The following is a 25,436-nucleotide window of genomic DNA, read 5'->3' as shown; positions in this document are numbered from 1 at the left end:
GCGTAATTACAAGGTATGAATTTAGCCAAGATGTCACATTTCATTCCCGAATTTGGACAGACACAATGGACCAAGCTCCTTTATAAAACACAAGTAATCAAGGCCTTTTCTGTAAATCTCATCTGCAAATTCCATGCCCAAGCCTGACGACGAGGCGAGGAGCAGGATGTGAGATCTGTGGACAGTGATTTGCCTACACAGACACGTCAAGGGGAATTATACCAGAACCATTTCTAAAGCTGTTACTTTGCATTCTGCAAGCAGATTTAGGCTATCCTTAATTTTAATTAACTTCTAAAGTGAGCTAAACAAAGCTCAATTAAGCCCATTTAAACTGTAAAAGTCATGCCACACTCTCTCAGCAAAGGGCTAATCCTCCTAAATCCCCCCAAGTCCTCCTCCAAACATTTGGTCTGGGGAAGCTCACCCCAGCATTTCAGCACTGGTTCTTCCAGCACACCCTGAAACTGCTTTAATTTCAGCACTCTCCAGGTCTAGAAAAGCACATCCTGTACCTGCCTTGGCAGAATCAGCACCCCAAGCTTTCCCCTCCTCCCCAGAGGCAGAGCTGCATTACCCACCTTCAATGAGAGCTGCTATGTGCTGGCTTTTCTGGGAAGGAAGCTCCCTCACAATGTCCAGAGCAGTCAGGCCTCTGTTATCCTTTATGTTCACATCAATACCTGTGGCCACAGGGGTACAGAGGGCAAAAGCAAGAATATTGTCTAACTATGCGCAGGTTTGTGTATTTCATCAAGTCACATTTGTGATCAGCACTGGGGGGAGCTAAAAGGCACTCTAGAGAGAAATCTAAAGCCAAATTCCAAGAGCCAACCTCTCCTACATCCTGCTCCAAGGAGCTCTGACAGCCGGATGGAGAAACCTGCTGCATAGAAAGGGATTTCCTCAAGCTCTGGGCGAAGGGATCACCACATTAGTGCTTCAAAGGGGGAACATTCTCTCACCTGCAGCCAGCAATATTTGTACCACATCTGTCTTGCCAAACAAAGCAGCTTCGTGCAAAGCACTGCCTTTCTCAGTCTGCAAATTAAATGGAAACATAGCATGAAGCCAGACAGCAGAGAATGGTGAGGGGGGCATGGCTTAGAGGGTTACAGAAGCAATAAATACACGGCCTTGTACACGAGCTGTGGCTACCTATGGCTGAGGACAGACTGTCAATGTTATTACAATGCCGAGGATGTGGGATGGAAAAATGGGGATGGTTCCATCAGAGAGACCAAGAAAGGGCCTCCTACAGCTCAGCAAGAGGTCGTGTCCTGACAAGGAAAAACAAGACCCACATACAAGCCATTGCTGTGAAAACAGCACATTCACAAGTGGCTTGATAGGAAGGGACACGTTTGCCTATCAAGAGCTCAGAGCACTGCAGGGCAGAATAGCTTTGGCCACGGGGTGTTTGTGTCCCTCTCTGTGTCTGGGGCTCTGCACAGGCGTGAGGCATGCACAGCACCCCAGCCCCTCCGGGCAGCCCCCCCAGCAGCCCAGCACAACACAAAGCTCTCCTCAGCTTCTGCAACGAGGGTTGCTGGAGCTCTCCAATGCCCAGCAACCAGCCTGGCCCCACTCAGACACACCAGATTGTCACAGACATGTTTTATGAAAAATCCTTTCCTTAGGATTTTTCCTCCTGAGAAGCTGAGAGGCCTCAGGAACAAAATGTAAACAATGATTATCTGCTGCTGTGGAATGCAACAGGTGCATCTGTGATTAGCCTCATGTGGTTGTTTCTAATTAATGGCCAACCACAGTCCAGCTGTTTGGACTGTCTCAGTCAGTCACAAGATTTTGTTATCATTCTTGTTCTATTCTTAGCTAGCCTTCTGATGAAATCCTTTCTTCTAGTCTTTTAGTATAGTTTTAATATCATATATATCATAAAATAATAAACGTGGAGTCAACATTCTCGTGTCTTCCCTCATCCTGAGACCCCTGCAAATCTCTTCCCTCATCCTGAGACCACCACCACAGCAGGTACCTGGTAGTTGCTGTCCATGCCAGCATCCAGGAGCACGTGCACCACTGCCTTGTGCCCGTTCCTGGCTGCCAGGTGCAGCGGAGTGTGTTTCTTGGTGTTGCAGCTCAGCAGGTTGGGGTGGGCGTTCAGGAGCATCTTGACCACTTCCAGCCTCCCGTAGAGCGCCGCCAGGTCCAGGGGGGTCTCGAATTTGTTGTTGCGCATGGTGGGGTCGGTGAGCTCCTCCAGCAGCACCTTCACCACCTCGGTGTGGCCGTGCTGGGCCGCGCAGTGCAGCGCCGTCTCGTTGTCGTTGTTCTGCGGGGCACAAGGGGCAGCGCGTCAGGCCTGGGGCAGCGCCCTGCTCCAGTGTTTCAATCCAAAATTGAGACAAAAAAAAAAAGCAGTGGGGAAGCAGAGAGCCCAGTCTGAAGCAGCCTGAGCAATGTGTCACCATCTCCCTGGGTGTTTAGTGTCCCCTCACAAGCTCATTGCCACAGCCTCAGGGATGTCCAGAACAAGGCACTTCAGCTGTGGGAAAGAGGGACTAGAGATGGACCAGCCTGCTTTCCAAGCACCAGGGGCAGGATCCTAAAGTTTAAGGGATGTTCAGCTGTGTCCAGGTTCCCATTAATGCTGCTGGCACCTGAGAAATGCTGCTGACACCAGTCTGGTGTCTTGGCAGCATCCCACACTTCAGGGTGCCACAAAAATAAAAGGCAGGCAACCTGTTGTGTGAATTCTATTTGCTGAAACTTCATTATCATCATAATTTTAGATTTAAACTTCAATTGTTTCAAATCCTACTTATCCTGGTTATAAAGTCATTCCACCTCTGCAATTCTGGCTGTTTAGAGACAGGGTGCACCCAGCCCCATGCAGTTTGTGAACCAGAGAACCGTGCAATTCCACCACTGCAGGAACCAGCCAGGCTCAGGTCAGCTGAGGGAAGCAATGTCTCAGGGACAAGGGAGCACCCCCAGCTGGAAGCCAGACCCAAACCAGAGCATGCAGCAGCAGCCAGGCCAAGGACCAGCAATGCAAAGCCCAAAAATGAGCACTCCAACACCCCACATGTGTAGGTGCAAAATAGGAACATGGCCAGATCTAAGAGAGCCTTTTCTCAAATTAAGTTCCTCTCAAGTTTCTGTGTGTCATCCACAAAGGGATTCTGGTTTAAGCACTTTAGAAAAAACTATCTGACAATATAACCCCAAAAAAGTTTAACACAAACAGTTCCACACTTCAACTGAAAGACTCGTGGTTGAGTTTGTCATTTTAACAATTTCCAATAAAATAAACAGAATGTTCTTGTCCTGCTGGAGGCAGCAGCACCACTGCAGAAGGGAATTTGATCCCTGCCTGCTGTGAGAGCACACACATGCCTCGGGACACTGCTCAGTATTTTGCACCATGTCACAAACTCGTGAGGCTGCTCGAGCACTCGGATGCTGCTGAGGTGCTCAGTCACCCTCAGCAGTCCTGTCAATCCCCAGGTGTTTGTGTCTGGCTTTTGCATCACTTCTCAGCACAGGCAAAGCAAAGGGAGCAGGAGCTGGAGAGGCTCTGGCAGCTGCAGTTTGCAGGGCAGGGCAGGAGCAGAACCAGGCACGTGCAGGGGAGGGGGCACAGGGGGCACAGCACCACTGCCAGCACAGAAGGGCCAAGGCAAACAGGCTCCATCCTGGGGGGAGGCACAGACACGTGGACAGGGGTACTGCAGGATACAGAAATCTGCACAAAAAATATACAAAGGGAGTGAGAGGGGACAGAGTAGAGAACATCAGAGCTCGCAGCTGCCCGTCAGCTCACACTGCTGCCCTCGGGCATTTACAGAGCTGGCAAATCCCATTATTCCCATTTGACGGAGTGGGAGTGCGGGGATCAGGGAGCCCACGACAGCTGGGCCAGGCTCTCAGCCTGCCCTGTGGCACGAGGGATCCTCTCTGCCAGGCTTTGTGGAAAGAGCCCAGCCCCCCTGAGCAGCAGGTCCCTGCCCCAGAGCTCTGGGGGCACACGCTGCTCGTGCCAGCCCTGGCTGCTGGGCATTTCCCTGCCTGGGACTGCCCCCTCTCCTTTCTCCCAGCCTCAGGGGGCTTTAAAGCATGCAGCAGTTCCAAGCATCTGCCTGAGGGCTCAGAAATGGGAACACAACATTGTTTAAAAACATAATTGTTGGAGACTTCCCTCATCTTCCCTGCAATTCAGTCCAATTTTCCTTAAGCAGACTGGGGCTCCAGTGCTTGAGAAAAAATCCCCAGACTTTCCTCCAGAGATCACCAGGCAAATAAACTCCCTTGAATCATCACAGCAAGTCTCTCCCAATTCCAGATTGTGCAGTGGAAACTCCCACTATTGCCTGAGTCTTTATTGCCTCCATTTTGGGAGAGGTTTGAGCAGCCAAAAATACTCCAGTTCTTCCAGGCAAGGGAGTTTGCTCCCTTCCTGCCTCACCTCTCCAGGCACAAACTAGAGCAGGAGTGCTCAGACCTACAGATGTATCAGAGATGGAAAAGGAAAATTCCATTCCAGCTGCCAGAAGGCACGTGGCTTCAAATTTCAGAACTACTTAGAAAAATAAAGCACTCAGGAGGGCTGAGGGGCTGCATTCCTGCAGGAATCCTTGCATCCCCCAGCTCTCAGCTGGAAGAGAGGAGCTGGGAGCAATGCCTGCCTGCAGAGCACAAACAGGGCACGAGCAGGGGTGGCTCTGCTTTCTTATGGGCTCCAGCACAGGTTCCGAGCCCTGCTGATGGGATGGCACTGACCACACACAGCCCTGTGGAGAATCCACAGCCCCTTCAAGTGCTGTGTCTGTTCTGCACCCCCTGCTCCCAACACGCAGCTCTGACTGAGCACAGGGAGACTGGCTTTGAAAAAGGGAAAGTTTTCTGACCTGTAAAGATCTGAAGGGTTAAATAAACTGCCAGTATTGAATATTCCCTCTGTACATTCCTTCTTCACTCAACATCCCAACACTGGAGTGTGTAAGGTTTTGCTTGGTAACTGACAATGTTTTAGGAAGCTCCTTTCAGGCAAGTACACTGCTCAACTATGATGTTTCCACAGAATACATAAAGGCATAAAATTCCTATTTGTATTTTTGCAAAAATCCCCAATTTGGATGAGCTTTACAAGAACACATTTGTGTTCAGTGACCCTGAACCAGACCTAACTCCCAGCAAGCACAGGAGCTCTGCCTGTGTGTTCCTAAGCTCCTGCAGACCAAGCAGAGGGAAACTCTGACAGGCAGAAATCTGCCATGGATGGCTGGATCCAAAATAAGTGGCTGGAAGCAGCTGTGGCATGGTGGCTCATGGCAGAGGTGTCTCAGGACAGAGTAACAGATTTTTTTCCACCCCTGGCTTGTAGAATCACTAGAAATAAAATTGAAAAATGGTGTCTGAGAAACCACCACCAGGAATTTGATCTTCAACATCCCAATACAGGATAGGAAGCTTCTTCAACAGCTCAGTCTCAGCTCATTGCACAAGCTGATGTTGTGTCTTTTGTAGCTCAAAACAACTGAAAAGAAGAGAGGAGCAAAACAGGCCAGAGAACAGGAACAGGAGACCAGGGCTGGAGGGTCAAACAACACCACAGACTGAACATAAAAGAGAGACTGATGTAATAAGCAGGACATGGAGGACTTGGGAAGGGAGGCAGGAACATCACTGCCCTCCCTTCTCCCCACCACCACCACAGGAATTAACTGTCCATTCAAACAACACAGAACATTATGCATTTGGTAGGAGAAAAGGCATCAAAATTCACTCCAAACAGCCCACAGAGAAAATGCAACCATGGTTAAGCAGGGGAAAAAAATTCCTTCTCTTTGCATTTATCAGCAACACCAGCACATGAAACAAAACCTAGAACATTAAATTGAGGTAACATTACCTTTGGGAAGTCATCCAGCCCAATCAAGCAAACTGACCATCACTGCGAGTCCTACAAGGCTAAGCAAGGAAGGAGCCCCCAGGAAAGTAAGGAAAAGCTTTCCTTTAATTATGTTTCTATAACTGCTTTGAAGAGAGAAACCCACAGTAAATCAATGGTCCCAATTTCCTTTTCCCCAAGCAGCTGCAAAGTGAACAGGTATTATTGCACCTGGAAGCACGCGAGTGCAGCCTGGAGTGATGATGCAGTGAAATGCTGACAGCAAAGTACACACCTTGGCATTGATATATGGGTCAAAGGGGCCGTACTTTTTGAGTTCTTTGATCTCAAGAGCATTCTACAAAAAGGAAGAGGAAAAAGAAAAAAAAATGTGATAATGAAATGGGTGAGATACAGCAACAAAGCAATGGGTGACTCCAAGGGGTGGAATGGCAGGACACAGCATCTTGTTCCAGTCAGAAGCCATTCCAGCTGGGGTTGCTGTCACCTGGACCAGGCTCCAAGCACAGGCTCCTCAGCTGACTGTTCTCATTTAACAGGGTTCCTACCAAACAGACATTCATGAAACATTACCTGCAAGGATCACACTAAGCTCTGGGCCTTGGCAGAGATCACCCCTCTAGCTGCCCTGCTCAGAGCAGAACATTTACACTATGGGCTCTCACTCAGTTCTTGTCGGATTGACTGGGGAACCTGCACTCTAGCCCATGTAGTCAGACAGAGTGCCTGCAGCTGTGCCTGGAGACATGATTAACACAGCCCCAAACGGGAGAACTGTCACCAGAGACATCACAACACACATTCCTCCTTATTCCTGCTCAGTGGAGGAATGACAGAGTTGCACTACAACCAGATTTTTCATTCCATGATGTTTTAGCAGCAGTTATCCCTGGGGCAGCCTGGTGCATCGATTTACCCATCCTGGGAAACTCCAGTGTGGCACTTGGGCCCCCACAAAGGAGGACTGGGACTCCTAAACCTGCCTCTGAAAGGAGTTTGCTCCCCAGCTTCTGAAAAACTACCATGGAGCAAATCAACAGAAGGGATTCCAGAGCTGCTCACCCTGACTGTGAGCTGAACTCAGGCCAGGGGTGTCTGACCCACCTGGGAATTACCTCTGGAATGAACATCCAGGTTTAGCCTGCTGGCACCAAGGCAGGTTGGTGAACCTATTTTGGTTCATTCCTTTCCTCCTGAAAGAACACCTGAGTGGTTTAGGAGCTGATTCCCAGGGTCAGCAGATGTTCCTGCCTTAGGGACAGGACAAGCACAGCCCACTGCAGCTTTAGCCACTGGTGTGGGCCTGTCACTCTGTGCTGGGGAGGGGCAGCTCAGTGACAGCACTCAGCTGGCTCATCCATGAAACCAGTTCCTGTAAACAAAACCCTGCAACAACAGGAATGTTTAGGCCTTCCAGCAGTAGCATTTCAGAAGTTCCCTGGCATTTAAGATACCTCTGATGTCCATGGGCAGTTCCACAGGAGCCAGCCCTCTGCAGTGGACACAGCTGTCATGGACCCCTCACTCCCTCTGCACCCCAGGCCAAAACCGTCAGCTTGACAAAAGGAACAAATCCAAGAGGCTTTTTTTCTTGCCTGATTGCAAAAATAATTCTTTAAGATTAGGCTGGGGATTTATCTGGGGGCAAGTATTGTTAAAATTATCTTAGAACTTACAAATTAGTGAACTGGAGCAAGTGCCAGAGACAAGCCAGGAGAGCAGCTAAGAGAGCACGGCCAAAGAGACTGAACAAAGCTGCTTGGATTAGTTCCCAAAGGAGGGAGCCAATGGATCCTCTGCAGAACTAGAAACCTGCTCAGCTATCCAGCAGCTGAAAGGAAAACTGTGGGTTAGTTTTAGAAGCCCAGAAGCAGGAGACCACTTCCTAAGTGTTGAGCAGTTCTCAAATTATGTGTCTGCTATGAAACTTAAATATCTTTTCATCCTATGACTAACTCAGGCTGAATGTATTGCTTTAGGCAGTGCCCCTCCTATCCCACCAGCAAGTAGGACCTTACAACCACTGCTACTGGTTTGGGAAGGGTCAGGGGTCAGCTGCAGGAGTCTCTCTCCATGCCAGGGAAGTGATTCAATGATACATTAGAGAAAATCAGGCAGACCTGCTCATTCACTTTGGTGTGCAAAGGGCCCTGGTGGATGAGGAGCTTCACAATGTCAGCATCTCCCTTCCAGGCTGCCAGGTGCAGGGGGTAACAGCCCTTACAGTCTGCCACGTTGGTGAGGGCGTCGTTCCTCAGCAGAACCTCCACAACATCCCTGCAAGAGACAGGAGCTGCAGTGAGACATTGAGTCCTTGTTTCACAGCCCCCCTTCTGCAGCAAGGACTGAACAAGAAGTTAATCTGAGCAGGAGTGTTTCAGAGAGCCTCTTGACATGTGATTTTTAAGTGTTCCTATTAAATGCTGCCAAAGGAAATGAAAAAAAAGGAAATAAATAATGCTGAGATGAGCTCAGGGAGGATCCACATCAACTCCATACTAATGGAGCTGAACAGGGGCTGAAGTCAGCCACAAGCCTCTGCTGAACACAGCACAACAAGGGTGAACAGAGATTTTAACTCTATTTGATTTCTCAATATCTCAGGCAGCAACGAGAAACACGAGATCTACACACTAAAATTACTTTAAAATGTGATAAGCACATGAGGAAACTGTAAAGTGGTGCAGACCCAGACCACCCTGGGCACCAGGAAGACTGCAGGGACTGTCACCAGGGGAGCCCCTTTCACCCCATGTTACAGCTCATCCAAATTGCTTAGAAACAAAAGGGCTTGAAAACCTCAGCGTTTGGAGATGTAACATCAGCCAGCAGCCAAAGCTCTGACATTCTCCACTTCCCCTGAAGATGGAGTAGTGCTGCACCAGAGCCTCAGCTGGTGAATGAACCACACAAGGGAAGCACAAAGCATCCACCCTGGCACCCCAGGTTTGGGGACAGGACTCACTTGTGGCCAGGGAAGCACAAATCCACCCCTGGCACCCCAGTTTTGGGACAGGACTCACTTGTGGCCGTTCAGAGCAGCGTGGTGCAGCGGGGTGTACCCGGTGCTGTCAACACAGTTCACGTTTGGCCCCCTCCAAATGCTGCAAGACAAAAAACAGACAGGGAACTCTTAGGCAAACACCAAACAGGGGCAGGGCTGGCACAGCTCTCACACCAAGGTGGGTGACACTGTGGTCAGGGGCAGCACACAGAGCACAGGGGTCAGCTTCACCTCAATCCTGCTCTCCAGTCAGAGCTCCACTGCTCACATCCCTCAGCCATGCACAGCCTTGCCAAAAAGCATCTTCAGAGTGTGTCTATTACATTGAACCACAGGAGACAGCAAACCATCGACCCACTGCTAATTCCCACCCCACAGAAGAATTCTGGTGGCTCTGGGAAATTGTCCTTCTCCACAGCAAGAGTCACAAGGGGTGGGTGTAAGTCAAAGGCTGTGGGATGCAGAGTCTGCTCTTGGTCACCACTGTGATTCCACACTGACTTCTCACTGTCCCAAAATCACTTCCATCTGTCAGCTGCTGGCAGTCTGCACCCCAGAGTAGGTGCTCTCTTCTGAGAGCATTAACTCCCCTCCCCTGCTCCTAAGTCAAGCAGCACAGATTTGAGTATTAACCCTGGCAAGGATTGCTCCTCCCCAGCCCCTGCAGGGTGTCCTGCTCACATCAGCACAGAATGGCACGAGTGAGAGGCCAGTGCTGCTCCTGAGCTTGCTGTGGAAGGAGTGTGGTGACTGCTGTCCCTCACCAGGGCCACCACCCTCCCCCAGAAATGGGCATGAAACTCAAACCAGCACATTCTTACAAGCAAACTGGAGCTGCTCAGCTCTCCATCATCTGTGTGTGCTGGCCTGTTTTACACACCATCCTTTTAGGAATTACATGGGGCTTATTACAAGCCTTGAAAATCCTATTTATGCTAACGTGGTGCATTTTCCTGTTTTGTTTTCTTTGGGGGTAAAACCTCACAGCACCCTGTGATCCCCAGCTGAAATGGTTTAAAATCAGCCAGCTGCAGCTCTGTTTGAAGCTGGCCTTCTCTGAGGAATCCATTTCCTCCCCAGTATGAAATCACAACGATTCCCATGGCCCAGAGGCTTCCTAAAACAGGAGCCATCACTGGGGGGCTGCCAGCCAGGAGCACCTCAGAGCCACCCAGCAGGAAAGGCACCAAACCAAACCAAGGGGAATCTCCTGCAAACCAAGGGAACTCCACAAGGGAAGGGAGCAGCAGGCTCACTCTGCAGCATGCTTCAGTGGGAAATGGAAAGTCTGTCCCTGTCCCTTCCAAGCGACTCCTGATCTGCAGAGCATTATAAAAGGCTTTGCAGTCTAGAGGAGAACCCGAGCTCTGCTACAGGAGAGGCAGCTAAGGGGAAACTTTATCCAAGAGGACAGGCAAGTGAGCCACAAAATCCAATTTGCAAAGGATGAGAGGCTTATCCTGAGGCATCCTGCACACCACACACCATCCTGTGCTCCAGGAGGACACACACATGCAGATCTAGACACACCTCCAGCACTGACAATATTGTTCACAGGAACAGTGGCTTAAACCCCACGCAGAAGGTCAGTGAGACACCAAAACCCCCACTCAGGGAGTGTGGGAGTGCCCTGCCTGATCCAGCCTGCAGCCCTGGAGCATGAAGGGACTGAGCAGCACTCAGCTCTGGTTTGTTCCTGGCAGTGGGCTCCTGCAGTGTGGTTGCCCAAATAATTTATTGCTGGATTTAACATGGCAATTAATGGTTAGAACTAGTGCCAGAAAGCCTTGTGTGCAGTCTAGAGCAGTTCTAACTGTGTGCACCTGTGCTGCCTTTGCTTGGGCTGGAACCTGGGCAGTGCCAGCGTCCCGTGGTTTTACACATTAAACTGAGCCCAAACTGCTCGAGGGTGAGCACATGAAAAACCAGCAGCAATTAACACAAATGTTTCTTTCAGCTGAAGTTATGAAATGAGGAAAAGCAGGGTCAGTGGTGCAGTGGGCAGGGCTGGGGACCAGAGCCTGGGGCATCTGTCCCCACTGGAGCGTGGTGTCCCCATGATAAAACATTTCCTTAGAAATCTCCAGGTCAATGCTTCACAGCAAAATGCAAAGTTTGTTCAAGAAGCTCAGAGGGGGAGCAAAGCTGGAGCCCAGGAGGGAGCACTGGGTGCTGCAGAAACCAACTGCCAGGATCTAAAGATATTTTTTAAAAAAACATCTCCTATGTCCTCCCCTCCCCTTTGCCTTTTTATTCCTGCAAATAAAGAAAGCTTTTATCAAAGAAAGGTCAAATCACCCATAAGATCAGACTGGAAGGATCCAAGAGGAGAACTATTTATATTTAAATGTAGGGACTGCAACAAAGGACATCACTCCCTTCCCTCCTCTTCCTCTTCAGCTCAGCCCGAAAGGCCACACAATTCTCCTGAGGTATGGAAAGAGGGTGCTGAGAAAAGCAGAACACAAAGCCCAGAACTCTCTGTGCCTTTGGGCTGTTTCTGATTTCTAAACAGAAACCCCAATTGCAGCACAGGCAGGAGAATGCTGTAAATACAGGTCTCCAGTAAAGGTCTGGAGCCAGTTTGACCACTGCTGCTTTTTGATTGCCTTTCTCCCTCAATTCCCCCAAAATCCCTTCACATCAAAGAGGGAGGTTACTTTTACCCTGTGGTCTCTGGCTATCACCCAGGTAGCACCTGAAGACGCTCCTGATGACATCTGCTTAACACAACTAAGACTGAACATTGAGGACATCAGGAAATCTCTGAAAACAGCAAAATCTGCTCCATTTAAACTATTTCTTGTGCTCAGTTTTCTCTTGCTCTATGATTCAGCAAGGCCTTAAATAAAACTTCCTGCTGGTGAAAACTGCTGAATAAAGCACATGCTTTAGGTCACAGTAAAACCCCAAAGTACCTTTAAACAGGACCACATTTGTCCTCCTGCTTTTCCATTTCTTTCTTCCCAGCTGCAGTAGTTGACTTTTCTCCCCAAACCACCCCAGGCAAGGGGCTAAAGCAGGGCCAAGCCTGGAGAACAACGTGATGCTTTCAGCTCAAAAGATGAACCTTTGGGGCTGGTTTCTGGTCTCACTAACATGGGTCAAGGAAGCACCAGGAGAGCTCAGGGTGCTTGTGCAGAGCAGAGGGTGCTGGACCCCTGTATTTACACACCCAAAAACAAAAAGCAAGATGCAACCCCAAAAACAAAAAGCAAGATGAAACACGAGAGGCTTGGCCCAAAGGCACCAGGAAGTTTAAAGCACTGGCCCCAGATGTTTGTGTTCTTCACTCAAAGCCTTGGAGACAGAGTCAGGAGGGCAGTGAGGGCTGGAGGAGGATTCCCTGGAGTCCATTGCCCAGAGGCCACCACAGCAGGTCAGGCACACATCCACACAACCACTGGATTCCTGCAACCCTCATTGGTATTTCCTGCTTACAGAGGGAACACAAACAACCCAGGGCCTTTGGGCAAGGCCTCAGGGTTAGGAAGCTGCTTATGTTTTTCTGAAATGTGAGGAAGGCACTGCTGCAGCCCCTCTGCCAGCAGGCAGGGTTTGGCATGGTGGGACTCCCAACAGAGCAGGGACCCTGCTTGTTATGCACCCCAACCACCAGTAATACAACAGCTTTTATAAACAAATAAATGTCTGAGGCAAGGCTGGAGGAGATTAAAGCAGTGTATTGCTGGGGCAAGGGACTCTCAGCCCATGCTGGCAGGTTTTGAGAAAGCCCAAGGAGAACAGCTGGTCAGACTCCACTGCTGGAGAGCAAGCCAAACCATGAACTTCTGCTCCTGCACTCAACTTCTTGGGCCAGATTTTAATTTGTTGTAAGAAAAGTGGGTAGATTTTCCTCAAAGTCAGAAGGTCATGAGCTCAAGTACAAGATGCCAGAATGGGCAGGGAAAAGCAGGGACCACCATAAAGGCAGGACACATAGAACTGTGTGGGACACATGACCCAGCTGACATGGCACATCACAACAGCCAGAACGAGAGCTGCTGAGCCTGGTCTGCACTCAGACCCACTTCCAGCAGAGGCACTGACCAGGGATTCCAGTGAAAATCCTCAGGTTCAGTGCACTTTGACTGACACTGCAGCATCAGAGCCATGCCTGGCCCTCTGCACAGAGCTCAAGCTCCCACTTCAGCAGCTCATTCTGAGTGAAGCAAGAGCTCTCAACAATTACCAACAGCTCCAGCCTCATTGCCCAACACCTGCAGACAGTTCAGCCACTGTAAGGTCAACAGGGTGCTGTGAGAAACCAGCATTTCCACCAGTGGAGCAACACTGTGCAGCAACCAATCCTTTCCCTTGGCCTTCCTTCCATTGATGGCCATTGATGGCCATTGATGGCCAAATGATCCCTTCTCCCTTGGAAAGGAGCAGAGCCCTTTGTTCCTCAGGTGCAGGAAACCTGCACGGGTTGGTGAAGTGCCAGCAGCCTGTGAAGGATCAGCTCAGGAACTGAGAGGCAGAAGGTGAGCTCACCTGCTCCCCTCAGAACCTGCCCACCATCTCCCACTCCTCATTTCCAGGGAGGCTGTTTTGGGTCACATTTAACTCCTGGGCTTGCAGCTCACACTAGAAAGGAACCAGACATCACTAATAGAAATGTGTCCATCCAAGCTAAAACCCCCCATTAGGAAGAGGCCAGCCCCAGCCTTATGGATGGCTCCTGGCAGTGAAAATGCATTTATTTAAACATAATGTGTGGTGGGGGGTGGCAGTGGGGACAGAAAGGCTGGGCCAGGCATGGAGCTACATGAGCAGGGGCAAATAAAGAGCTGCAGGACAGGAAAAATATAGGTCTGGCTTGAGTGCATATGCTGCTCTTTATTCTTAAAAGCATTACAGGCACTCTGCAACCCACTGCCATTAAGGAGCATTCCCAGCTGATGACAGGCCACAGAGCAGGAGCAGCCCCACAACACAGGCTCCAACACTGGCTCTGACCTCAGGCCAGGGCCAAACAAGCTTGGCTGGGAGAAGTGCACAAAGGATCAGCCATTGAGTCAAAGAAAGCCAAGCAGGGTCTTTGGGAGGGGTCTTTGGGGTCTGATGTGTGTGGCAGCAGGGCATCCCCCTGCCCACACCCTGGCCAAAGGCAGCATGAAGGTGGGGGAAGAGCAGGAAAATGGGAATGCAACCACCCAGCATGGAGATGGGAGGGTTTGACATGGAGTCTGGTTCATTCAAAGCAGGAAAGCAACCCCTAAAAGAGGACAGACAAGAGATTTGACAACACTTCCCAAATGCTGGCAAACCTCTCACTGATTCTGCGTCCCATTCTCTTCTTTTGCATCTGACTAGATGGGGTTTTGAGGAATAGGAGCAAAAGGAACATTCCTGCAAAAACATTCCTGCAGAAATTCAGTGACCTGAGCAGCATTATCAAAGCCATAAAGCAATATCCTGGAACTGCAAACAGGAACCAGAGCACTGCTCAGGTAAACACTCCTCACTCTCCATGTGCAGCTCAGCTCTGCTCCCACAGCACTGGAGAAAATGCACTACATGGAAGAAAATACAATATTAAAAAATAAATAAGATGCAGGGAAAATTAGCAAGACATGTAGATGGTGCAGGCTGCTGGGTTCCACTGAAGCACAATTCCTTAGAAAGGTGCCAGACTTCCCCTTGGCCTTCCCTTCACTGAGCACTTCCAGAGAAATAGAAGGAAACCCTGGGCAGCCACAAATTCCTCATCAAAACCACCAAGCAGCTGATGCTGCAGCACTGAGCTGGCTGCAGCTGGCAACCTTGCACTGGGCTCTCCCTCCCCCTTCTCCTTTGTGAGATGATTTAACAAGCTGCAGAATCCCACGGGACGTGTCAGTCAGCCAACAGCAATGGAGCATCGTGTCTGGAGCCCAACATGTCCATCTGTGCTGCTCCCTTCTGACAGGCACAGAGCTCTGAGCTTGGAGTAAAAATGTCATCAAAAGGAACTTGTGCAGGAACAATTGTGGTAGAGCACATGCCCTCCCCCACCTGCCAGGGCCCTTGTAGGGGATGGATGTGTCAATTAAGGGTTTTGGGACGGCAGAAAATGTGTCACCCTCAGCTCACTGTCAGACAACATCAACACACCTCGAAGTAAATTTTTGTTCCCAGCACCCACAGAGATCTGATCCAATACACATCTCAGTGGGAATGTGGGATTTCTAGCACCTTGCACTTAGAAGGGTGTGGGGATGGTGATCCTTTATTTAAACATGGACACCTTCCTCCTGCTGCAGCCTCAGGCCTCTCTGTAGAGAGACAATAACCACCCATGTTCCTCCTATCTCAGCACTGAAAACTTCTCAAGGTCTGTGTGCTCTGCCCAGCCAGCCATGCTCCAGTGCTCCTCTGGGCCACCACGGCTTCTTCTGGGCACTGGCTCTTCCCTTTGTGCCATGTCACCCACACTCACATCCCCTCAGTCTGGCTGCTGCCATCCCTTCCCAAACCCTGCTCACAGCCCCAAACCCTGCCCACCCTTCCCAAACCCTGCTCACAGCCCCAAATCCTGCCCAAATCCTGCTCACATCCCCTCAGCCTGGCTGCTGCCCATCCCTTCCTAAATTCTGCTTACATCCCCCTCAGCCTGGCTGCTGCCCACCCCTTCCCAAACCCTGCTCACAGCCCCAAATCCAGCCCAAACCCTGCTCACACCCCTGGCTGCTGCCCAGCCCTGCTGCCTGAACACTGAACCATGACGTGTCTGACCTGGGGCAGATGATGAAAAGCAGGTAAATAGGCCAAGTCAAGCAGAGACAGAGATTCAGGGACCGAATTACCCCTTCCCTACAGCAATTAAAAAAGCAAATGCAATTATTTTGTACCAACAACTGCACACAGAGTGCACTTTTGCCTTAGGGAGACTGAAAGCAGTGAGACAGAGACTGGCACGACATCACCCTTCCCCTGTGACATTGCCCAGGTCAGTGACAGAAGATCTGAATCGGAGCTGGCCCTGCAGTGCTCAGTTCTGGGCACACAGGGAGAGCCCAGGATGCTGGGAGGGATCCTGGGCTGCAGGACACCAGGACAGGCAGGAGAAACAGTGCTGGAGTGAACAGGGAATGAGCTGCTCTGATACCAAGCAGCAGAATGACAGGATGAGAGGCAAGGCCCTGGAGGAAGGGGGGACTGGAGGACTCAGAGCCACTACAAAGCTTCCACTGAAGCGTTTGGAGCACACTTTACCCTTGAACAGCCCACACCAGCAGCACTCACCCACATGGCTCCATTTAAGCCTGTACCAATCCCAGCTCCAGCTTAACCAGGAGTCCCTGAGGGCTAAAGAAAGACACAGCAAGGAGAGATTAACTGGCAACAGTGTGGGACACAAACAAGGCACTGACATAGCACTGACTCCAGAGACATTCCTCCTTGATGAGCTTTTTATTGGGTGCCCAAAGAGCAAGTGACAGGGAAAGGAGAGAGCAAAGACAGCGAGAGCAGGAGGGCAAACAGAGAAGTGACCCCATGGTGGCTCAGATGGGAACATGGGGACACAGCTGAGCAGCCACAGAGCTCTGGGACCAGCTCTGCTTGCCATGTCAGTGCTGCACAGGCAGAGAAAGCACTGACATGGACGACAGCTCCTAAGGAAAAGCTCAGGAAAAGAAGGATGGAAATCAGAAAGGACATCCTTTAACTCCAGAAGCATCCTTGAAATCCAGTCTGTTAGAGAGCAGGATCAGGAGTGAATGGCCAAGGCAGGAAATGATTCCCAAAGCCCGAGATAGCTGCTCGGAGTTGTCATTACTTGTCTGTGCTATCTGTACAGAGATAAGGCTGGAGCTGAACAACACGAGGGCTGAGCCAGGCAGGCAGAGGGATGGAGCTGACAGCCCTGCCCTGCCCTGCGAGCCCTGGCAGGGACAGGGACCCTCCCCAGGAGCTGCCAGGGGCAGCTGCACCCACCCCCAGGGCTGGAAAACGGAAACAATCACGGAACAGGCAGCAAAGAGAGATGTTCCCATGTACTTCATGGTGGATCTGCAGCTTCCAGGCCTGGTTTCACCCAAATGCCAGCTCTGACCCTGCCTGCAATGACAGCCTCAAACAGCTTTTCCTCACCAGAAAAGAAACTTCGTTCTTTGGGGAACATATACAGCATAAGATGTTCCAAGCCCCTTGAAATATTTCTGCACACTTCTCTGCAAGAATAACAGACCCAGCTCTGAGCCTTTTCTCTGCTCAATACAGCTCTCCCAGCCAGAAGCTGCTTTCAGCAGCAGAGCCTTTCCCAGCCTGACATTTTTAATGTACAGAAGGAATGTACATATGCCAGTCAGACTCCTAAATATATGCAGGATAAAACTCTCCATGACTTCAAACAATTTCAGGGTTACTGTGACTGTCCCAGCAAATAATTATATCTCAGCTGTAACAACTCACACCCAATAACAAGCAGGATCCTCAGAGCTTTTAAACCAATTCTCTTTAGTCTTTATTTCCAGTGAAAAGGAATGTCAAGGTCACATCCTGTTTCACTCCTTCTGTGAAATAATTTCTGTTGAGATTAGAGGAACTATTTCCAAAATGCCAAATCCAGCACGAATTCCACACATCCTCCAAGCTCCATTTTCAGCTGTTCTGACCCAGAGCAGATGAGCCCCAGGAGCTCAGACACAGCTTCAGAGCCTGCCCCAGGCTGAAAGGAGCTGTGAAAGGGGCACAGGGGCAGTGCAGTAACTGAAAATCATGCAAAGGGGGTTAACAGCACCCCAGGACAGGCACAAGTCATCCATGGGGATCACAGGATGAACTGAGGTCAAACATCTCTCACAGGGCAGTCAGCTCTGACAGAGTCCCCACAGTGCAGTGGGAAACCATGGCTAAGAAATCACTGGAAAGAAGCACTAGGAAAAAACCAACACAAGCCACAGGACACAGTCTCCTGTTTAAGTCATCTGATGGATTTCACTGTCCTTGTAACAGAACCAAGATGATGATGCAAAGCTTTGAAGTCTTCAGAGCTTAAGGCTTTATCCTAATCCTGTTCCTGATGCCTAAAAAAATTGTGCTGATTCCTGAAAGTGCCAGCAGTGAGGAAGAGCCTGTGGAGCCCACCTGGGTCCCTGCATGGGGGTGCTTCAAACCTCAGCAGGCACCCAGCCTCTGGAATCACATTCTGTTCTAAAATCAGGCAGTTTCTAACGCCAAACTTGAGCGGATTTCTCAGGGTCTTAATTAGGATGAGGCAAAAGTCAATTCACCTCATTCCCAACCCACTTTAATATTAGATTTGAAAGACCACCTATGACATCTTCAGCCTTGCTCGCCTCAGGAGTCTGCACAACAGCAGGCACTGGGATTAGATAAAAATCTAATGAGATAATGTATTTACATCATATTTATGGCACTCACTCTCAGACAGGGTTTTGTTTCGCGTGCTGAGGACTATCCTCAGCACATGGCACTACAGACACTTCCTTTGAACTGGAAAAAGCTTGAGGTTTATTTTAAAATCTAATTTCCCTTTAAAAGAAACCAAGTATTAAAATAACAAGGGAGGAGTGTGAATGTGCCTGGGCTCACCAAACCCAAACACCAACTCCAGCTCAACTTCCCTCCAGCTGAATAACTCAGGCTCCTGCAGAGTGTCCAGTGAAGCCATGCACACACACTCCTGTAATTCCCTCAGCATCCCGTGTCAGATGCACACTCTGATTTTCACCTGGAATCCTCAACAGCCACATGACAGCAAGCCAAGAATGCACCAAACACAGACCCAGCACTTTGCATCCTGCAGCCTCCCAAACATTTCAACAGCTCGCCCTCACTAACCCTGGGGAAACAGCCACTCAACATCCTGCGTGTGCCAGAGCCTGCTAAAATCCTTGGCTTAGGAAAAAGGAAAAACCACACAAATCCACACACTGCTGAGATAGAAACAGTTCCAAACTTAAGCCCCTTATCCAGCAGTCTGGAGGCCCAACTCGATTTTCTTCCAGGATACAAACACCTGCAGGAATCCCTGCTGAGCATCCAGCACCACATTCACTTAAAGGGCAATCAAAAAAAGTTTAACTCCAATCTGATTCATCAAAGCTGAGTATTTCTCAGCTTTGTTATGGCACCAGGACAAAGTAATTTAGGATTGAGGTCTAGAAACGTGCTGTGATGTGATGGATGCCCAGGTACCACGTGGCATTGATGTGGCCTGACCCAGGGCAGGGCATTTCCCCACCCATGAGGGTGCAGGAGTGGAACTTTTTGGAAGCAGGACATAAAGAGCTCTGAGGCTCTGCAGGCTTTGTGTAAAGAGGGCACATTCACACACTGCAGCTCAGATTTCACTCCAAAGGCAGCTGACACCTTCCTGCCCTGTGTTTATTGGAGCCTTTGCCCCCTCCCCAGCCCCAGGCTCAGCCAGCCCAGGTGCACCGACATTTCCAGCTCTGTTTTCCTCCCTCCTGCAGACAGCAGCTGTGTTCACTTTGCCAGTCGGTTGCTATAGAAACAAATCAATCCTCAATAGTTTTATTTTTACCAGTTTCTGTGAAATAGGATTTATCTCATTTCCATGACTAAGCTGTGCTCTGGAGAGAGCTCTCTGGGACAGTGACAGTGCCAGCTCAGCAGCGGGCACAGCTCGTGCTGCAGGGACAAGAGGAAGGAGCCATCACCCCTGTTCAGAGGCACCTTCCCATCCTGAGGACATTTCATCTTGAAAGGACCCCACAGCCCGAGCACCACAGCACCCCACAGCTGCACCTGAGGAGCAGGCAGAGCAGGGGTGGATGGCACAGCCCGGAAAGGCAGTGAGCTCACACACGGTGGAGGTGTCAGCACTTGTTCTGTGCTGAGAGCCAGCCTGGCAGCCCTGGGGCACTGCCACAGGAGGAGCTCAGCCTCCAGGACCTGCCTGTGCCTCGTGCCAGGGCAGCTGAGAGGGGCTTTCCTTTGGGCTGGCATGGCATGGATGCGTTTCCTCCACTCTCTAGTACCTGTGCTGTGTCACACCTTTCACCCATGGCTCCTCTATCCTGTTTGTTGTCCTTCAGTCTCACTGAAATGATGCATTAGCTCACAAAACCCAGCTGGATGAACCCTGTTTCTTGGCTCAGCTGCTCCCAACACACCAAACACTGCTCCAGCCATTCGTCTCCAGAAAGTTCTGCCCCCTGCCAAAGGGCCTTCCCCAGCTGGAGGGGACCTGTGGCACTGAGAGGAGCAGCTCCTCACCCACACCCACTGCTGGGGCAGGAGGGAAGGGGAGACACTGCTCCTCCTGCCCTTCCCTGCTGCTGATCCAGGGTTTGTCACACCTGCCAGCTCCAGTGCTTCCCCACACCCCCCTGGGCAGAGCCTTCCACTTTCAATCCCCTCCCTGCCATCCAAACCCTGCAAACCTGGAGCTGCCCACAGCCACTGGGAAGGGAGGGAGGCAGGGCTCTCTCAAGGGGGTTTCACTGGAAGGAAACCTCCCACCCACCAATTCCCATGTGCCCAAGAAAGCCCCAGGTGCTGTGAAACCACCAGTCCTGCTTTGCCCCCTGGCCTGGGCAAGTGGAGCAGGGCAGGGTTAATGCCCCAGCCTGGTGCTCCTGACCCAGCCCTGAACACAGAACTGCACAGACCAGAGCAAGCAAACAAAAACTTTCCAAAACTGCATCACAAGATCACACAGAGACAAAACACCACAGAGTCACAGGCACTAAGTGCAGCCTTTGAATTCTTCAAGAAGCACTTAGGAAACAATTCCCTGCTGAGGCCGGTGCACACCTGTGCCTGTGGCACAAGCACCTTCAGCAATCCCTGAGCTCAGGTGTGTAATTAAACAGGGATCCGTGCACGGGAGGGTGTGGAGAGGAGAAGGTTTAGAGTGGGTGAGATGATTAATCACAGCAGCAGCAGCAGGGGAAGACCCAGCGTTGCCCTGTTCTGTGGGAATGCAGCAGGAGCAGCTCCCTCGGGATGGGGAAGGGAAGCACGAGCTGGACAAGCCTGGGAGCTGCACCTTGGAGCCCTCCTGCAGGACTCTGTGCTTGCCCACAGGCCTGGGGACACGTGGAGGGACAGACAGACCGAGCCTGACCTCGGACAGGGCAATCCCTCCGTCCCTGGCAGCAGCACCGTGTCCCTCCCCCAGGGAATGGCAGCACACAGGCACAGTCAGAGCCTTCCCCAGGAGTACACAGGGCACTGTCAGATCCCTGCTGTGAACCACCAGCCACTCCAGAACAAACACCAAACTGCACTTTTTAAAAAAAGAACTCATTTTTCTGACTCCTAACCAGCCTTGGACTGTTGGAAGCCACCTCAAGTGTTCTGCCATCACTCTTTAAACGAACCAGACCCCTCAGCAGCAGCTGAAAACGGGCTGGAACAAGGGCTGTGGCTTCTGTGGAGCAGCACTCGACCCTCCCCACAGCAGATGTGCACCCAAACTCCTCATTCCCAGCAGAAACGTCTCCTTGATACACTCCCTGGGGACTGCATGTCCCATCTGGGGCTCAGCAGCAGCCTCAGCTTCCCCCTCTGGCAACACAGAGCCAGACTTTGCACAGCAATGGATGGAAATGAAAAGCTGCTTCTGCAGCTTTGGCTTTAACACAACCCATCCCTCACTGCTCCTGGCAAAGCCTCCTGAACGCAGCCTGATAGCTCAGGCACAGACTGCTCTGTTGTTTCCCACCTCGAACTTCACAGTGAACCACTACAAAAACAATACAACAAATCAAATTCTGCAGCCTGGATGGAGAAGTGGCTCATAACCCCAAGGAACCGCGAGGATTCACAGACCAGCTCTGATTTCTGGGCTTGCTGCTGCTCATAAGCCTTGAGCTGTGCATGCACAGAGTGGGTTTGTCCCTGGCTGTTCCTGCCTGTGCCACGGTCCATGGCTGGAACTGGAGCAGCCAGGCCTGGATGAGGGGCTGGGATTGCTCCTGAGAGCTCCTGGCAGCTCCCAGGGGCTGTGTGGGTGCCAGCAGGGAGCCCAGCCTCCCCAAGCCTGGCAGCCATCACCTCTTTGTGAGCCCACCATCTGCTCTGGCAAATCCACACTCCCATTTCCCCCTCCTGCATCCTGCTCATTCCCCAGGCTGGCTGTCAGCACTCCCCACTCCCATCAGCTCCCATTGGGATTTGTTCTGCTCCCAGTGCCCTGAGTGTTCCACCCTGGCACATTCACTCCTCCAGAGACTCAAATTGTCTGAAATTCCTCCTCCTGTGCCTTATCCACTCCATCCCCTTCTGCTTCCTGCTCACCTGCAGCCATGGGTGGTTGGAGTCTGTGCTGCCTCCACACCCAGCAGGGCCTGCTCAGCCTGGGAAGGAGCAGCACAGCCCAGACTGTGACAAAGTTCACATTTAACTGATAACACACTGATGGCAGTTCAGGTTACCTGATAAAACCCCACAATCCAAGGAATTTACTGCCAGGGCCATCTTCTAGCACTCCATGGAGCAGCACTTGCTCTCTCTGGAGGAGAAATGGCCCAAACCAAAGAGTGCCAGCTCAGAGTGGGCGCCAGCTCAGCACACACCAGGTGTAATGTGGGAATTCCAGGGAATGCCTGGTTTGTACCCCATCCAAAATTGCATCTTTGAGACACCTGAAGTGCAGAACTGACAGAAAGAGCTGTGACAGGCACCTTAGGAGAGAGGAGCTTTGGGAACAGGTTATCCAAACAGTGGGACTTAAACAGAAACTAAAACAGGGACCTGAAATTGGGTGGAGAAAAGAACAAAGGTGCTGGCCCAGCAGAGTGTTTATGATCCTGTTCTGGGAGTGAGCTCTGGGGGAGGAGAGCAGCTCAGCAGTTCCTGTGTCAGGAGAGATCCTCACAGACATGAGGAGCCTCAGCAGGACCAGGGACCAGGCTCAGCAGGGCCAGGGGCTGCCCCAGGAAGGGAAAATGCAGAGCACACAGTCCTGACTCAGCACAGGCTTCTCCCACAACCAAGGAGGGCAAAATCTACATCAGAAAAGCTCCCATGTTCTAGCATTGGAAAAGGTGAGGTTTTCTCCACCCTAAAATTCATCAGTCTGCTCCCTGCAGCCTGCCCCAGCCTGTCTCCTGCACTCTATGGCCTCTCCTTGCAGCTGCTCCTCATCAAACCTCGTCACAAGCTGGAAGAGCCAGAGCCCAACAAGTGGCCAGGAGGTGGGAAACAGCCACAAAGCTCCTGAATGGCAGCAGGTGGCACCCAGGACACCTTGCCATGTCCCACAGCGTGCAGCCAGAGCAGGGATTGGTGTCACAGGCACAAATCCCAGCTGTGCAGGAAGAAACAGGCTCAGCAGCTGGGACCTGGCAGTGTCACCAGCAGGTACAGCCACTGCTCACAGCAGTGAGCACAGAACATGAGTGACAGCTGTGACAGTCACCTTCCTTCAGACATGTGCACCAAACCCTGTTCACGTGTCAGAAACAGTAACGGGGATGGCCTGGCTCACCCTGGCACCACAGGGCTGCTCCAGGACCATGGCACCGGGGGCACTGTGCCAGGGAAAGGCAGGGAAAGGCCCCATCGTGCCCAGGTGCTGGATCTGGTTCAGCTCACAGGGTGCTCAACCCTCTGCACTGATCTGAGCCCCCTGTGGGCACATCCATCCCACTCAGACTGTTTAATGCATCAAAAGACAAGAACAAAGCTCGACCCAAGGGTGGATTTCAGAAAGGCAAACGTGTACCCCAGGGCAGAGCGAGCTCTCACATGCCTGCAGGCTTCTGCCACCAGAACAACCCGCAGGTATCTAACTGGGTTATGTGAAAGGAAAAACGGATCAGCAAAAAAGGGGCAAGTCACATCCCTCTGAACGGCCAGGTTGCACAGCAACAGTGTCACTTGGCCCTGGACACAAAGCTCCTCCACAGCTCCCAGTACAAACCCATTGCCCAGGGCCCAGGAGCATTCCCATGGCCCAAAGCTGCAGCTCCAGCAGTGAGACGTGATGCCAAAGCACGGGGAAGAGAAAAAAACCTAACAAATATCCAAGAGCTTCAACCAGCAAATTCCACAGCACGAGGCTGAGGACAAGCCGACCCCAGACCCGGCAGGGGTCACTGCCAGCCGCGACAATGCCAGCACAGGGCCCGGACACCCGGGAAAGCTACACCGGAGATCCCGCACGGCGGGACCGGGACCACACGGAACCTGCCCCGGCCACGGAGCCCTCCGGACACTCACAGCCCCAGGGCCGCCATCCGCAGCACCGGCACGGCAGCGCCCTGAGGCCGGGGGCACCGGGGCAGCACCCAGAGTCACTGTGCCCTGCCAGCCCAGCGAGGGCACACAGCCCGAGCAGCTCCGGGGGCACCCAACGCTCAGCGGTGCCCAGGTCACACCCGCTCACAGCCCGCTCGCTGCACGGTCCCAAATCACCGCGATCCCCCAGCTCGGGGCACAGAGCGGGGACAGACCCCGGACTGTCCCGCAGTGCTACAGCCCGGAACCCCGCACCACTCTGTCCCGCAGCGCTCCCGCTGCACCCCGGAATCCCCGCACCGCTCTGTCCCGCTGCACTCCCGCTGCACCCCCGGGACCCCCACATCTCAACGTCCCGCAGCGCTCCCGCTGCACTCCCGGATCCCCCGCACCCTCTGTCCCGCTGCAACCGGAGCGCATCCAAGCCCTTCACTGACCCCAGCCCCACAGCTCCCGCTCCCCTCCCAGCCCGCAGCCCCCCAGCCGCCTGCCGGAGCCCCCGGCTCATCCCCCGTTCTCAGCCCCGGGCCGCGCTCACCTGAGCAGGCTGGACAGCGGGTGCCCCACGCCGACGCTCCCGCCGCTGCCGCCACCGCCGCCCCCCGCAGAGCCGCCGCCGCCGCCGCCGCTGCCACCACCGGAGCCGCCGAAGCCGGAGCTGAGGCGCTTCCCCGAGAGCAGCTTCTCCACGGCCGGGAGGTTCCCGGTGCGAGCGGCCTCCAGCAGCTCCTGCTCCTTCCCCATGGCCGGCGCGGCCCGGCCCGGCCGCCCGTGCGACTTCCGGGGCGGGGCCGCGCCGGGCTCGGGGGCGGTGCCCGAGAGGGCGTGGTCTGGTGGGCGGAGCATGGGCGGGGTCTGAGAGGGTGGGCGGTGCAGAGGGCGGGGTTTGGGTAGGCCCCGCCCCCGAGCGCTGCCCGCGGTCCCTCAGCCGCGCTCGTTGTGGGCGGGTCTGGGGGGGCTTTCCCTGCGGGGCCCGGGCAGCGGGGCCGCTCTAACGCCGTGTCACGGCGGCTCGGAGCGGGGCCGGTCGGTCCGAGCGCGGGGTGAGGCCCGCACAGGCCCCCTCCGCAGCCCCGCTGCCATGGCGACAAGCCCCGCCCCGCCCATCCCATCGCGGCGCTCATAGAGTGCGTCATCAGGAGGCGCCGTTGGCATGGCGACATGCTCCGCCTCCATAGCGGCGCTCATAGAGTGCGTCATCAGGAGGCGCCGTTGGCATGGCGACATGCTCCGCCTCCATAGCGGCGCTCATAGAGTGCGTCATCAGGCTGCGCTGCCGAGTCGCTGTTGCCGTGGCAACAGGCACCGCCCTCCGGAGCGGCGCTCGCAATTTTGTCATCAGAACGCGCCGTCGCATCTCCGTTGCCATGGGTTCAGACGCCACCGCCCCCT

General features: G+C 52.5%; 1 protein-coding gene across 9 annotated transcripts in view; it reads right to left on the bottom strand.

Moving 5' to 3' along the window:
- ANKS1A (ankyrin repeat and sterile alpha motif domain containing 1A) overlaps positions 1–25,013 on the bottom strand; it is a 74,079-nt gene extending 49,066 nt beyond the window's left edge. For 3 of the 9 annotated variants that reach the window (XM_074528328.1, XM_074528326.1, XM_074528327.1), the window contains exons 1-7: positions 24,583–25,013; positions 8,902–8,982; positions 7,999–8,155; positions 6,153–6,215; positions 2,000–2,296; positions 966–1,041; positions 582–683 (exon numbers count right to left, since the gene is read on the bottom strand). In XM_074528328.1, coding sequence (XP_074384429.1) covers positions 582–683; positions 966–1,041; positions 2,000–2,296; positions 6,153–6,215; positions 7,999–8,155; positions 8,902–8,982; positions 24,583–24,890 — 1,084 coding nt within the window. In that variant the 5' untranslated portion in view covers positions 24,891–25,013. Of the gene's footprint in view, positions 1–581; positions 684–965; positions 1,042–1,999; positions 2,297–5,878; positions 5,938–6,152; positions 6,216–7,998; positions 8,156–8,901; positions 8,983–24,582 lie in introns of those variants that run through there. The other 6 variants (XM_074528332.1, XM_074528331.1, XM_074528330.1 and 3 more) reach the window with 5 other exon arrangements.
- Between the last annotated feature and the right edge of the window lie 423 nt (positions 25,014–25,436).

This window comes from Zonotrichia albicollis, chromosome 28, assembly GCF_047830755.1.
Source record: "Zonotrichia albicollis isolate bZonAlb1 chromosome 28, bZonAlb1.hap1, whole genome shotgun sequence".
Classification (NCBI taxonomy): Eukaryota; Metazoa; Chordata; class Aves; order Passeriformes; family Passerellidae; genus Zonotrichia; species Zonotrichia albicollis.
Note: the sequence above shows the minus strand (reverse complement) of the source record. Positions and strands in the feature narration are given on the sequence as shown.